The sequence below is a fragment of the Rhamphochromis sp. 'chilingali' genome (assembly GCF_963969265.1).
Source record: "Rhamphochromis sp. 'chilingali' genome assembly, chromosome: 21".
Taxonomy (NCBI): Eukaryota; Metazoa; Chordata; class Actinopteri; order Cichliformes; family Cichlidae; genus Rhamphochromis; species Rhamphochromis sp. 'chilingali'.
In genome coordinates, this window is record NC_137949.1 from 13,820,186 (window position 1) to 13,836,158 (window position 15,973).

The following is a 15,973-nucleotide window of genomic DNA, read 5'->3' on the forward strand; positions in this document are numbered from 1 at the left end:
AACACAAACGAGCAAAATACAAGAATGGCCAACCTGAAACTAATAAATATATGTACAATATATAATAGTGTATGCATTTCTGGATGTGTATACTAAATATTTTCCTACGTGTGTGTGTGTGTGTGTGTGTGTGTGTGTGTGTGTGTGTACACACATTTTTACAAATTAAATAGTAAAAATAATAATAATAATAATAATAATAATAATAAAATATATAAAATATACAGAGTTGAAAATGTGCAAAACAAGTGGCATTTATATACAGTGTGGAGTGCATAATGTTGAAGTTCCAGTAGTGAAGCTGAGGTGTCTATGACGTGTTCAGCAGTCTGATGGCCTGATGGAAGAAGCTGTCTCTCAGTCTGCTGGTACGGGACCGGATGCTGCAGAACCTTCTTCCTGATGGAAGCAGTCTGAACAGTTTATGGCTGGGGTGACTGGAGTCCTTGTTGATCCTCCCCGCTTTCCTCAGGCACCGCTTCCTGTAGATGTCTTGGAGGGAGGGAAGCTCACCTCCAATTATCCGTTCAGAGCACCGCACTACTCGCTGGAGAGCTTTGCAGTTGTAGGCGGTGCTGTTGCCATACCAGGTGGTGATGCATCCAGTGAGGATGCTCTCAATGGCACAGTGATAGAAGGTCCTGAGGATGCGGGGGCTCATGCCGAATCTTTTCAGTCTCCTGAGAAAGAAGAGGCGCTGCTGCGCCTTCTTCACTGTTTTGTTTGTGTGTACTGACCACGTAAGATCCTCAGCCAGGTGTACTCCAAGGAACCGGAAGCTGCTCACTCTCTCCACAGCAGCGCCGTTGATGGTGATGGGGGTGTGTACTTCTCTGCACCTCCGGAAGTCCACTATCAACTCCTTTGTCTTTGCGACGTTGAGGGTGAGATGGTTGTCTTGACACCAGTGGGTCAGGGCGCTGACCTCCTCCCTGTAAGCCGTCTCATCACCGTTGGTGATAAGACCCACCACTGTAGTGTCGTCCGCAAACTTCACAATGATGTTGGAGCTGTTAGTGGCTGTGCAGTCGTAGGTGTAGAGTGAGTACAGGAGAGGGCTCAGTACACACCCCTGCTCCATCTCTGTTTCACTTCACTGGCCACCAACTCATCAGTGATGTTTGTCTCCTGATGGGGTAGTTTAATAAACTCTCTTTTAAGTAAACTTGTCTCCCTTCCTTAAGACTAGCATCTTGACAGCCAACCTTACACTGAGACGATTTCTGATAAGGCTTCAGTCAATAACAGATTGATCAACTGAAAGATCAGATGCATCAGCTCCTGTATGCAGTCTTTGCTTTCAGACTTCCAGATACACTCCATTGACTGGAGGTAATTTTTAACCCTGCCACTACCAACTTCTTCAAATTTGCACTGCAAATCATGCTGAAATACACCAGGATTTGGACTAAAACACATTGGTAATCACTTTGTTACGGCAAAGAATACTATTGTTATGCAGTCAAACAGTTGTCTTTGGCATTGTTTTTGCTGATCTGACAAAAAGAAAAACTGAAATGGATCAAGTGGCTTAAACAAAATGCTCTTCTGAAAATGGTCAAGCACTAGGACTGAAAATGAGTGAAAAAGCCACCAGTGTCCAAAAGAACAACTTAAAAAGTTTTTCAGGAAACCTGCAGAACTATTGACAAAAACATTTAAAAAAAAAAATAAAAAAAAATAGAAAGTCTGCCCTCCAAATTAACACACAATCATGACACACTACATTGGGGTATTAAAAAAAAAAAAAAAAATGAAGAAAATTCCAAATATTTTAAACTCTTTTATTCATCTACTCGTGTAACTGACAAGGGTGAAACATTACGTTTTAAATTTTTTACCGATATGTTGAAATAGTGCATTTTCTATGATGAAATGCAGAGAAATTAGTTAACATGGATATCACACAGTGCTAATTATACAGTCGAGTACTGCTGAAGACTAAGTAGTTGAAGAGAACAATTAAGATGTTCAAAGATGAACAACTGAAGTTATGAGAGTAGAACCAGAATTCTTAGAAAGAAAATCTGCTTCAAAGGAACTACTTTATATCAGAGAACAACGATCTCTGATGTGTGGTAACTTACACTCACACATCCGTCCCAACAGCTAATTTTTAATGAAACAATATATAAACTTTGTAGCGAGCCATCATCCATAACAGCATTTCATGCCGTTTTACCAAAACAAAGAATAAAAACAATGAGGTTATTTTGCTTTTATGGTTGAAACCAGATGCAGTCTTTGCAGAGGACTACTGAGAAGTACCAATGAACTGAAGGGAAACTGATCTAATTAATGTTCAGAAACTCCTTAGTAAAATGTCAGGACATAAAATCTTTACATAACGTAAACATATGTTTAAATATTTGCTGTGAGTATAACGGTACAGCTTCTCTCGGTTCATAATTAAAAATACATAGATACATTCTGTATTTGTATGAACAACATTGCAACCAAACTTTCAGCTCACGAACGACCATCTGTGATCGATTCTCTGCAGAAAGGAAGCCAAAAGGATAACATAAGACGTGTTACACAAGTATCCCACATTACACATCAGAAGATCCGCAAAGATGGACCAAAAAATAAAAAAATAAAACAACTCAGCAACCCCAGAAAGACATGAAGACAGAATGTAGTAGGTTACAAAAAAAAAAAAAAACAGCAACAATGTGTCACTTTGAGCACCACCAGCTCTGGTGCAGAGCAGCTTCTGGGAGGAATTCTTCCTGTGTGTGCATTAGTATGAAGGACGAGCGCTTGCACAGCACTCGTCAGTGTGCACACATGCAAGCGGTAGCATATACACGTGGGACATGAGTTCCCTTCACTAAGGAGTGCTGCTGTCCCAAAGCTCAGTAGTACAATGTAAATGCCCACATTTCCAAATACAGCTGCTGTTTATGTGGAAGAACGTAAAGGCAAAACACACTCGCCTATCCTAAGAAGACTGTTAACATCATTATTGACTCATTAGTCTCAGCACAAAGAAAGCATTTTGTTTTTCAAGGCAAAACAATTATCAGGCACAAAGCAGCAAAGAGCTGGATCCTGTCCACACTAGTTTACCTGCGCTAATAGATATTCTTCAGTTTGAACCTCGTCACATGACTTAAGAGGAACCCCCCCGTAACAAACAGGAAGACAAACACAGTCCCAGTAATTCTGGTCCTGGTGGGGGGAAAAGACGCTGACTGTATAATGTGTATTATGTTTTAGGGTTAAATTCCCCATTTTTTTTTTCTCCAGTAGCAGCACTCAAGTGTGTTTAAATCTCAACATGGCTTTTTAAAATGTTTTTTTCTGAAATGGAAAGTGGTAGTTCTGTCAATGAAAGAAATCATGTTTATAGTTTTGCAACATAAAACTGATTATTATAAAAGTGTTATTCACTTAAAGCGGCGCGTTTAAGCTTTTCCTTTTTTTTTGTATATATAAAATCGCTACAGCAGTGGATATTTATAATAATTCTACCCAAAGTTTCAAATAAAAATGTCAGCGAATGCAAACGTCATCTCTGTGAGTCAAAACCTCAGCGTTAGACTGCTCTGAATGTTCAGTTATCAAAAGGATTTTCTACTCCTGGGGCTCGTCTCATTTAGAGAAGATGTCTTTGTTATAATCATCACGAGTGTCGCTCTGAGTGAAGAAACCACGCCCACTTGTTATCAGCAAACACTTAGGGAGGTGTGACCAATCAGAAGAAAGTCAGTTCCAATGAAAGGGTGCTAAAAATGGGTCATTTTCTAACAAATTGAGATGAACTGAGAGGCGGCTCCAAGGCTCAGTATCACATAAATAAAGATTATTTTGAACTGTGAATAATGCAAAGCTACTCTATAAGAGTTTAACAGTAACAATACAGAGAGCAGGTCCTCCTTAAGTAAAATGAAAAACAAAACAAAACATGTAATATCATTGCAATCATTTCATTACTGAAAAAAAAGATAAAATCAAATTTTTGAAAGAGTAATTAGTTTTTGATTTCTATTTCAACTTGTGATTTTTACTGAAGCCTTGAACAGGATATTAAACATTTATTCTTTTGAGCCATGCGGCCCATTCAGGAACATTTCCTCACACATACAAACATCACAGATAATCTGTTCTGTTCACTTTGGCACTGTTCTACTGACCCAGAGCTGATCTCAGTGGAGGCAAATAAAATTCTCAAACGCAAAATTATGGCAATACCTTCATCTTACTGCTGAAGACAGATATTTCACTTTACTGGAGATACATAAAAGACAGTATTTGGGATTTGGGGAAATGCGCTCATCTGCTTTGTTGCTTAAATTCAGATCTATGCTATGCAGCAGGAAAAATATGAAGTGAAAGTTAGCAAACGGTGAGCTTAGCTTTAAGACTTGAGGCTGACTTTGTCCATCTAAACTTCTAAATAATAGCAATAAATGTCAAAATGTTCTTTTTTTTTTTTTAATGGAAAGCTGTCAGGTAATTAGCTCTAAACTGACAGATTCCCTGTTACATTACTCGAAAAAAAACGGAAGGAACTGGCTGTAAGTCATGTCATGTTTGCACGCCAACAGGCTCCTGGTGGTGAAGAATTAGGTCTTGTGGAAATGCATCTAGTGATTTCTACTTATGACAATAACGGCTCCTTTCAAAGGAGTGGAAGAAAGGACCGTTCATTGATAGATGGTAACGATGTTCTCCTTATTAGTCTCCTTACATTTTCGATTTAAGTCAGATTCATGTCATAAGTGAAGAAAAAACAAAAAGATGACGTGCACACTGGATCTGTAATTACAAGCTTAACAAAGGCCAAAACCACAAATACTAAAGACACAACCAAACAAACAAAAAAATCTTAAAAAAAAAAAGTGATAAAAGACACAGGAAGCAGAGGTGCCATTTTCACTGTTCACAATCTCTGCATGTGTAGTAAGGCAAAATAAAATCTGAGGGTATTTTTAAGCGTTTTGCTTTCGTCTGGGGAGGTTACGAGTTGGCAACATGATGGCAGGGGGCACGTACGCACAAGTTTCTCCTTAAGGAAGACTTGTGATCCATCTTGACCGACCCGCTCTGTATTTTCCGGGGTTGTTCTGGTTCACGCCACTTAAGCAGCAGAGTGATTCATCAGTCGTCAATGTCCTCATACACATCATCATCAAAAGGCCGCGCAGAAGACAGCTGCAGTCTGTGACGGGAGTACTTGAGCTGAAGGAGGTCTCCAACCTCACTGATGACGTTCAGCGCCTGTGGAGACATTTATACAATGAAGAAGAAAAAAAAATGCTGTCAGTCTGAAGGCCAACATGAAGAGCGAGGACGTTTACAGATGCAGAGACGCCAGCCTCGTAAAACCAAATTGTAAACTGGGGCCGAAGCAGGAAAGATCTCTGGTTTGAACTTTTACATTTTTCACTTCTATTACCTGGGTGTTAGAGCAAAGTGATGAGTTCATACAGACACGTCTTCCAAACAGCAGCAAATCGTCATTCTATCTAAAGCCCTACAACTAAGGGGGACATATTCACTCTGAGCGCATGAGCTCTGGTTAATGCAACTGAAGTGCTACAGTTCAAGCTGTTATAGCATAAGGTCGACAATAATTACACAATGTAGGGATGAGTATATATATTGCTGAAATTTTAATGTGGTTTTGCTTTGTTGCATCATGCATGTTTGTTTCATCAGTTTTAACTTTAAGCTTCATCAGTAGATTTCTGCTCACTTGAGGTCAGAGCAACAAGCTGCAGAACAAACAACCTTTTAAAAAGTTTTAAGATTCAATACTGTCAGCTCAAAAGCACATTAATGGATTAATTGGCATAAATCTGGACTCCCGTTTTTATGAATCTACAGTTTCCTTTTTAAAATTAATATTTCTCTCTCAAGATTGCAAATGCTACATTTTGTTCACCAGCTATTTGTTAAATCCCTCAGTCCTGCAGCACACAGCTGCTTTTCTGAAATAGGAAACGAGATTTATTGTCGCACATCTCACACTGGTGACATTAACCAGGAATAATAAAGTAACAGGCTGGAAAAGAAATACAAGAGAAAAAAAAAAAAAAAAAAAAAAAGAGTGGAGAATTTCCAAAAATTCAGAGTAAAGTTAGATTTCTCCCAGTGCGTCAAAACCTTATACAACGCGTTTTTGTTCTGAAATTAGAGCTGTGGAGTAACATGCATGCGTGGAGTACATTGTTCCCATTACACCAGATGTTTATTCACCAATTCCTGGACTTATGCAACTTTGGATAAGTGACTATTTATGGGGCTTGAGGAGTTTTTCAGTGTTTCAATGTGTGTAGGTTGCCAGTAAAGCAATATATACCTTCTGTTTATGGTAAAGCTTTGTGAGGATGACAGATGGGCTTTGTATCACATCTTAAAGTATAAAAGGAACTGAAATGCTTTATTGCAGTCAAATCATGAGTATCTTTCTGTGTCGTTTCGGCCAAATATTAAGTTGGTTCATCTCCTTAATCAAGTAAGGCTTTTCAGGTAGACTAGAAAAAAAAATAAAATGAAATAAAAAAATATATATTTCATGGAAGAATCAATCACTATTCTACCTCTGATGCTTTTAACATTTTGAGCCATCAGATGTCGAAGTAGCTCCTCCAAATCAACACTAGGTGGACAATTTTGTAACCGTCTCCACATTTTCAGATACATTAGTTATAACCTGACATTTAAGGTTGACAGATTATTGCGGTCAGTAGAATGAAATAACGATGGCAATAAAAGGATTTAGGTCGGGATGTAAGTGTGGGTGTGAGAGAGTGAAAAGATAATACTCTGAAAGCTCGCCAGCGGATAAAAGAAACACAAACCAAGATGACACTTCAAAGTGCATGAGAATAATACAGAGAGGAAGACTAACGGAGACAGATTTTACACCATGACAGATAAAAGCACTACGGTACAGTACTCCCACTCCTTGTCTTCAGCTTATTTTGTTCAATTTTTTGAAGTGCACCGAGAATAATAGGAAGATACCATAACCCTGGATATACAAAACTTCCTGGAGACACAGTTTGTATCTGCGCCAACTGAGCTACACACATTAGACAGGAAGCACAGGAGAAAGCTCAACCTCTGTGTGAGAGGATTTACATTAGTGTCAAAATAAGAAAAGAACCGTGGAGGATCTAAGACGGTGGCCCGTAGTGAAGAGCAAACAGGTCTGCAGTGAGCTCATTTCAGCAACGCAGAAGAGCCCTCGCTGTGAAGAGTGGGCGGATTTAGATGTGTTGTAATCAAAGCTGAACTGTCTGCACTTACACAGGCCAACACAAAGAGCAATGTTGAGGTCTACACTCAAAACACAGGGAACAAACAGTACGTTAACCTGCAGAGTGATACAGCTGACACTTTATTTTTATATGGAGCCTCTTCTGGGAGACTTTTCCTGACACTCTCTAAATCCAAGTGAGGCATTCTTGTCCTTTGATGGATTTCTGGCAATGGGATGTCAGACATTAAGCTGCAAGGGACTCGGCATGCTCTAAGTTACTCAAGGCATAGGTAGACATTTGAGGTCAAAAGAGATCATATCAGCGTCCCTCAAATTGCAGACAGCGTTTGCCCCTGTTAGACTGCTCCACTTTATTTAATGCCAACTAGATTTCTCCACTTAGTTTCAAACAGCTCAAAGGTCATTACACTGCTGTGAAACAGGAATGAACAAACTTTAGAGAGTATAACTAAACAAATCAGGCCTGGCTAGTAGCAGCCAGCACCACTCAAATAAGCCTGCCACTGGTAGACTATTAGTAATTGCACCCTTCTCCTCCTTGTGAACTCCTGCCGGCAAATCTAGCTAACAAGCTACATGCTGGAAAAACTTTGACAAAAACCTGATCTGTGTGCAGGCCCAGTAATTAGCCATAACCCCTGTGAAAGTACACTTAGCAAAACACCAGTGAGCTTAGTTCATAGAGGCTCGGGTCTAACAATTCTGAATAATTAGAGGAATTCGGGGAATGTTGTTCACTGAAATGTAATGGCTTCAGCCTGACCGTTCGCCTATGTGGACAGCGAGAAGTGGATACGCAAGACTAGTCAGCATCAATACATCTGCAGCTGTAGGTGCTGCAGTCTTTCTTTAAAGAAAAAAAAAACCTGACAGCTTTTGCATACTAAGTACAAGCTGCAGAATATTACATCCAATTAACTGCCATCATCAGACATCAGAACAGAGCAGAACAGTATTTTTAGTGGTCATTATTTAGCAGGATTTAATGACACACAGTGGTGTGTAACAGCTTCTTCTTCTTGGTCTTAAAGACCAAAAAAAAAAAAAAAAAAGAAAGAAATTGTCCCATTTTGAGAAATCATTGTTGACCTTTACCTATGAGTATTACCATAAAAGAATATCATATCTAGAATGTGTTAAATGAGACATGCTGAATACTAAACACGTGTTAAGATATTTTTAAGTGTGTGTTTACCTGGTCGAGCATGTTTTTCGAATGGCCGGCAGAGATGCAGAAGCGTGCTCGCGATTCGATGATGGGTGTAGCAGGGAAGCCCACGACAACCACGCCAATGTTCCTCTTCAGCATCTCCCTGCCAAACGCTCTGGTGGGAGAGACAAAGCTGGCTAGATCAGGTGACCCTGAATCCTCCCTTAGTTATGCTGCTGGGGCATTCCCAGCATTGAGTGTTTCTTCTTCAGTCACCTTTCTCACTCTCTGTGTTAATAGACCTCTCTGCATCGAATCGTACTTGTTATTAATCTCTGTCTCTCTTCCACAGCATGTCTTTTATCCTGTCTTCCTTCTCTCACCCCAACCGGTCGCAGCAGATGGCCCCGCCCCTCCCTGAGCCTGGTTCTGCCGGAGGTTTCTTTCTGTTAAAAGGGAGTTTTTCCTTCTCACCATCGCCAAAGTGCTTGCTCATAGGGGGTCATATGATTGCTGGGTTTTTCCTCTGTACGTATTATTGTAGGGTCTACCATATAACATAAAGCGCCTTGAGGCAACTGTTGTGATTTGGTGCAGTATAAATAAAACTGAATTGAATTAAAAAAACTGAATAGCAAAAATAACCGCAGAGGTTTAATAAAGAGTATGACAGACAAAAAAAGATGGGTAAAGTCTTCTGTGAAAACATGTCTGCAGAAGCTTTACGAAGACAGACAAATTCTTCATTAGAAGAAAAAAGGAATGGTCCCAAACCTGCTTTGGTCCCAGTGTTTTGCTTGATATTTACAGCAGGATTAATTAAAGCTGCAGAGGTACAGTCCTTGTACTGATACTAAAGCATGTGTGCACCTAGACTCAGTTTAACACCTTGAGCTCTTGTGATGTGACGTTGGGACACTGTCTACTGTCCACTGCTATAACAGAGTTTTTAAACTTGTTACCTTAATAATATTTCAGGGGAAAAACGAAAAACCCAATACCCATCAACAAATGATATAATTGATCACACTGTATTGCTCTAAGGCTCCAATTAAGAGTTCCAGCAATCAGAGCAGTAGTAAACAGCAAAGATGGAGGCTCACCCTATCTTGGCGGGCATGTAGAGCATCAAGGGTACGACGGGAGAGTCGTTGTTGCCGTAGATGATGAAGCCCATTTCTCGAAGCCTCTTGCGGAAATAGACCGTGTTCTCTGCCAGCTGCTGCACACGCTCACTGCCTAAGGATGATGAAGAAATTTGGAGACAGAGTTGATAGGAAGCACGATTCTAAGATCATCTATATCTAATCATCTAGGTTTTGTTTTTTGCAGTGTGATGACAGCCGTTTGCTTTGCAACTTTAACGTGTTAGACACACAAGTCATCACATCCTGATGTGTTAATGGACAATATGTGAATATTCACAGAGCGCTGTGATATCCACTCATCTCTGCTTAGTGTAACTTGTTACTCACACTCACTGGATATAGCAAACTCATTAATGAAGCCTGGCTGCATTTACTGCTTTATCAGTTAAATGTTTTTGTTTTTATTGTTGGTCTGGGTTTGTTAACAAACAAGTTTATTATTTGTTTATAATAACGAGTTTGTTTGGTGTAAATCTGCATTTGCATGATTTAAATTGTGTCATGCTTGTATCATTCATCTTTTATCTACCCATATTTAGTTTCGTCTGGATTTATTTTTTCTTGTGGGTTTTTAATAATTTTTCTTTACATCCACATTTTGTCAGTCACTGGTTGCAACTGATTGCAACTCAATTTTAGAGGTGATTCTCTTACCGAGGGCTGTTTACTCTTTACTAAATTTGACTTTCCTGAAGTGCAAAAAATAAAAATGAGCTCTTAATGATGCTTTCCAAAGATGAAAAAGAAACGTTCTGCACGTCTACATTGGAATCAAACTGTGTACTGTGGACTTTAGATTTTGCTTAGCGACATCTTGAACTGTTCTAGCAAAAGGGTTGAAGTTAGATTAAACAATCCATGTAGAGGAGATAGAATTGCCTCGTCTATAAACACAGATCATCATAAAATATTCCTTAACCTCTTTAATTAAATCAAGTAACCATTATAAAAAAAAAAAAAAAAAACATACATATTTATAACTGGACATCCTTCTTCCCCCCCCCCCCTCTACTCCTTTTCTTTATATAACATCTGGTGAAAAAGACCAGAGGCTGGCTCCAGTCCTACAATTCTTAACTTTGCAGTGACACCTGGTGGCCCATCATAACAATTACTGCTGACATAAAATCATCAGAAGTGGAGACGTCACCAAATTATAAACATAATGCAACAAAACAAATAACCAAGGACCTGCACCATTATGCACTATAGTAAATATGCAAGAACAGCCTGAAGTTTGCTGAAACTGGCCGTTTAACTTTTACATTTTTAATCCGAAACTGTTTTGCAGTTTGACGTTGCTGCAGAGTTTAGTTGTTTATCACTCTTTGATCAATCTATAGAGGAAGTTTTCTGACCTCAACATAACATCTTTGTGTGCCTATATACCAATCAGATTCAGATGTGGTCATGGACTGCAGTGCATGTGGAGTGCACTATATGCAAGTGGAAAGTGAGATTTGTCTCAACATCCAACATAATGACTCCTTAAAAGCAAAACATTTTTAAACTTTATCTTGAAATGCAGTTTTCTCACATATAAAAAAGTGAACAATCTGGACTGAGGCTTACCTATTGTTGTGCCATCCTCTCCCATAATGCACTTCATAGAAGTGATGATTTGCTCCACCACAGGAGGAGACATGGAGGTGGCGTAGACCGCACTGTGGGAATGGGAGCGCAGGTATTCGATGAGCTCCTAAACCCAGGAGACACACAGAAGACATAAGCAGATACGCATGAACAGCTGCAGTCTCTCAGTCCCTCACAACGTTGCTTGTTGCTTCCCTCTTTCACGAATATGTGAAAATGTTTTTATTTTATTTTTAGAAGCACCAGATTTACATTAAAAACCTCAACAGTCTGATAAGCACAAAGTGAGAACTGAATTTCGCTTTGCGCTCTCAAACCTGTCAATCTGCCCGTTACATTTTTAGAAGGATATGAAAGTCATTAAAAGCATAATGTGAGCTACATCCTGTAACCTGTTAACACATTCCTAAGTGATTCATGACCAATTTTCTCCGACTCCTTTGTTCTGCTTGAGGGCTTCGGCAGTTCTAAGACGCCACTACATGATGATTTAGACAAAGTGTCTTATCTTGATAACCATCTCGATAAGCAAGCTTTGTTGTCAAGAATGCAACATGCACTGTTGCAATGACTAGCACTCGTGTCTGCAACAAGTGACGCTTAGAGAGTCCATGCATCAGTGCACTCTTGAAAAACTATGAGTTTAAACTGATGTTATGCTAGAAAATGCACTCTTCCCCCCCCCCCCCCCCCCCTTTTTTTTTTCTTTAAAAAATCAAAAAATAAACAAAGAGATAAAGCTCACCCTTTTCCCTGCGATGTATCCACCTGCAGCACCAAAGCTTTTGGTAAAAGTGCCCATCATGACGTCCACGTCACATGGGTCGAGGCCAAAGTAATCCACCACACCTCTTCCTCTTGGACCCAGGGCCCCTATACTGTGGGCTTCATCTAAGTAAAGGTAGGCCCGGTAGCGCTTCTTTAAGGCAATCACTTCTGGCAGGCGCACTATGCTGCCCTCCATGCTGCAGGGAGGAAACCGGCAGAGTGGAAGGTGCATTACATCTCCTGAGGTGTTACAGCTTTGTTTTTCCCAACAAATTCAGCTTTTGCACCAGAAACTATCCACCCAACAGCTGTCAACATAGAATAAACAGCTGAAATGACTTTTGACTCAAATAAAAAAAAGTTAAACTTATTAAAAAACAAAAAAGACAGCAGAAACTGCACGTTGCAAATGCTTTTTGTAGCACCCCATCAGACAGAATCAGGTTAGCTAACTAAGCACTGACACATTCTCAGTACAGTTTAAAGTGCTGAACCTGAATAAACCATCAGAGGAAGCTGAACCTGCTCTTGTATTTCTGGTGCAAAGACATACATGCATTAAGCACATGCATCAACAATCATTCTTAATAATCCGCCCAGGGGCTTTGGCCACAGATGGAATTGCTGCTTATGCAATAAAGTTTTTAGGTCTTGCTCAACCTGAAACTAGGAAGGAAAATAAAGGGAATTTTAAAAGTGGGCAACTCCTTTTTTTCTACTGCATAAGGCCAAAGACAATTTCAGCACAGTTGCAAAAATTGTATAAATTCAGCGCTGAGACTTTCTCCTACCAAAGACAAGATTTAAATGTACTCCCAATAGATTAAATAAGCACATCTAACAGACTTAAACGTTCTAAATATTTATTTTCCCCATGAAGTCATGTATGACATATACAGGAAATCAAAGCAGTACCTGTAAATGCCTTCAACCACTATTAGGATCTTCTTCCATGGTCTGCGAGTCCTGGGTTGGCCATGAACGATGGCTTCTCTCAACAGTTTTTCAAGGCTCTGCATATCTGACAGGAAAAAACAAAAATTTGAAGTGTTAACATTCAAAATGAAAGCTGTGGTTTTAGCAGTGGTCTTCCTTTGTATTCTACATCAAAATGCTTTCTCTTTTCCACTGACGTTGTTTTAAAGCTGGCAAACATTAGATCAGACAATCAAACTAATAAAAAGCGCTATAATTACAGACCTTGAGAAGCAATGGAAGTTTTACGACATGGCTAATGCATGGGAATAAATGCAAATAGGAAGCAGATGGATAAGAACAAATAGGAGACTCACTGTTGTGTTTAAAGACTCTGATGGTGGACCCAGATAGTCTGGCTCCCAGGACCAGAGAGGCATGGTTCAGCTCATCACTCAGGATTAGACAACCCTGCAGAAGATTAATTAGCATTAATATTTCACACATATAGGATTTGTTGCACACAATAGCAGATGGACTGCTCCGTTTTTTTAGTCAACATTGTTTTTATTGGCTGGTGAGAGGCTGGAGAATCCTTTTTTTTACAATTATATAGAACAACCTCTGCTGAGAGAATTACACTGAGAATGCAGCTTGCTTTGTAGAACTGCATTGTTTCATACCTCACTGCTCTGAGTCTAACCCTACACCTTTATACCAGCAGGTCTGAATCATTTTATTAGAGCAGAAGTCTTTAGCAGTCTCACCACTGTTGGCTTTCACTTCCTTAGTTTGCTCCTTTTTCACTTTAACACACACAACCAGCCAGTCACCAGCAAGTGTTTCTTCCTGATATAAGATAAGGTGCTTGGTGTAACTGGTGACCTACAATAGCGTACTATTAAGTAAACATACTTAGAAAAGACCCATGAACATCCAGGATATCTTGCTAAAAATAAGCTCATCCTTGTCCCCTGTGTCACTTGGGGTCTTACCTTGCCAACGAGTGCTGGTATGTTCATTGAGTTAGTTGCAAATCCCATGCCGAACGCCATGGCTGATTCCACACCCAGGAACCTAGCCACCTGTTTCTCCATCTCCTCGTGTCTGTCCAGGTTACCTGAGGAACAAAAAATAAATAAATACATGAATTAAAAGAAAAAAACCCACAAAAAACATGGGAGCTTAAAATAAACGGATACCACTGAACACCTTGAAGTTCTAAAACTGACCGATTTTTTTAGTATTGTTTATTTACTTGCTTCTCCTGGGAGATGATACCACAGAAGATCAATAAAATAAGCATAAAGACTGGAGATGGAGGGAAACAGCTACCCCAGCTTTGTTCAGGTTAAATAAAACAAGAGAACTCAAGGATCCACTGCCAAAGCCAATTCCCTATTTCACGGTTAAGATGGTGAGACAGATACAGTGAGGCAAAAAAGTATTTAGTCAGCCACCGATTGTGCAAGTTCCCCCACTTAAAATGATGACAGAGGTCAGTAATTTGCACCAGAGGTACACTTCAACTGTGAGAGACAGAATGTGAAAAAAAATCCATGAATCCACATGGTAGGATTTGTAAAGAATTTATTCGTAAATCAGGGTGGAAAATAAGTATTTGGTCAATAACAAAAATACAACTCAATACTTTGTAACATAACCTTTGTTGGCAATAACAGAGGTCAAACGTTTACTACAGGTCTTTACCAGGTTTGCACACACAGTAGCTGGTATTTTGGCCCATTCCTCCATGCAGATCTTCTCGAGAGCAGTGATGTTTTGGGGCTGTCGCCGAGCAACACGGACTCTCAACTCCCGCCACAGATTGCCTTTGATGACTAGTTCTACTTTGGTTTCATCTGACCACATGACATTCTCCCAATCCTCTGCTGTATCATCCATGTGCTCTCTGGCAAACTTCAGACGGGCCTGGACATGCACTGGCTTCAGCAGCGGAACACGTCTGGCACTGCGGGATTTGATTCCCTGCCGTTGTAGTGTGTTACTGATGGTGACCTTTGTTACTTTGGTCCCAGCTCTCTGCAGGTCATTCACCAGGTCCCCCCGTGTGGTTCTGGGATCTTTGCTCACCGTTCTCATGATCATTTTGACCCCACGGGATGAGATCTTGCGTGGAGCCCCAGATCGAGGGAGATTATCAGTGGTCTTGTATGTCTTCCATTTTCTGATGATTGCTCCCACAGTTGATTTTTTTCACACCAAGCTGCTTGCCTATTGTAGATTCACTCTTCCCAGTCTGGTGCAGGTCTACAATACTTTTCCTGGTGTCCTTCGAAAGCTCTTTGGTTTTGGCCATGGCGGAGTTTGGAGTCTGACTGTTTGAGGCTGTGGACAGGTGTCTTTTATACAGATGATGAGTTCAAACAGGTGCCATTCATACAGGTAACGAGTGGGGGACAGAAAAGCTTCTTACAGAAGACGTTACAGGTCTGTGAGAGCCAGAGATTTTCCTTGTTTGAGGTGACCAAATACTTATTTTCCACCCTAATTTACGAATAAATTCTTTACAAATCCTACCATGTGAATTCATGGATTTTTTTTTCACATTCTGTCTCTCACAGTTGAAGTGTACCTCTGGTGCAAATTACTGACCTCTGTCATCATTTTAAGTGGGGGAACTTGCACAATCGGTGGCTGACTAAATACTTTTTTGCCCCACTGTATTCACCAAGTAGAACAGCTTCCTCCTTTGCCCATGCTTCTCCTCTCCACCAAGTTTAATCACTTTCACCTTGAGATTTCTTGCATAATCGTGCTGACTGACAAACTGCACTGATCGCATTCTGCTCCAATAAATTTGCGCTTCTGTCTGGGGAGTTAAAAAAGGAACCTGTCGATACTCAGATACTTAAAGTTCACATGATATATCTTGTTTGTCCAGATCATATAACATCCAAGTGTAAAGACATCAAGTTGTGGATTTCATTATGATACATGTAGTATTTCCCACATAGAGGCACAGACTTCTTCGCATCCTGTGAGGTTATCAAAACTTTAAATATTGTCTCTTTGCTTTTGTATGAATTAAACAATCAGGATACAACATGTTTGCAACATTAACCAGTAACTGTTATATTTTGTGTTTCGCTCCATTTCCAGTATTCGTACAAATCCAAGATCCAAGCTCTACTTAAGTGG

The 15,973-nt window shown here is 40.0% G+C and overlaps 2 protein-coding genes across 2 annotated transcripts in view; one reads left to right on the plus strand and one right to left on the minus strand.

Annotated features, from left to right (window-relative positions):
* Window positions 1-15,973, plus strand: part of LOC308389822 (semaphorin-4E-like) — a 38,368-nt gene that overhangs the window by 3,867 nt on the left and 18,528 nt on the right. The gene's annotated exons all lie outside the window — the stretch shown is intronic.
* Window positions 1,771-15,973, minus strand: part of LOC308389823 (serine palmitoyltransferase 2-like) — a 22,468-nt gene continuing 8,265 nt past the window's right edge. Inside the window, exons 5-12 of the mRNA XM_080871376.1 lie at window positions 13,807-13,931; window positions 13,189-13,282; window positions 12,812-12,917; window positions 11,874-12,093; window positions 11,108-11,234; window positions 9,491-9,626; window positions 8,433-8,562; window positions 1,771-5,226 (exon numbers count right to left, since the gene is read on the minus strand). Coding sequence (XP_080727502.1) covers window positions 5,107-5,226; window positions 8,433-8,562; window positions 9,491-9,626; window positions 11,108-11,234; window positions 11,874-12,093; window positions 12,812-12,917; window positions 13,189-13,282; window positions 13,807-13,931 — 1,058 coding nt within the window. The 3' untranslated portion in view covers window positions 1,771-5,106. The remainder of the gene's footprint in view (window positions 5,227-8,432; window positions 8,563-9,490; window positions 9,627-11,107; window positions 11,235-11,873; window positions 12,094-12,811; window positions 12,918-13,188; window positions 13,283-13,806; window positions 13,932-15,973) is intronic.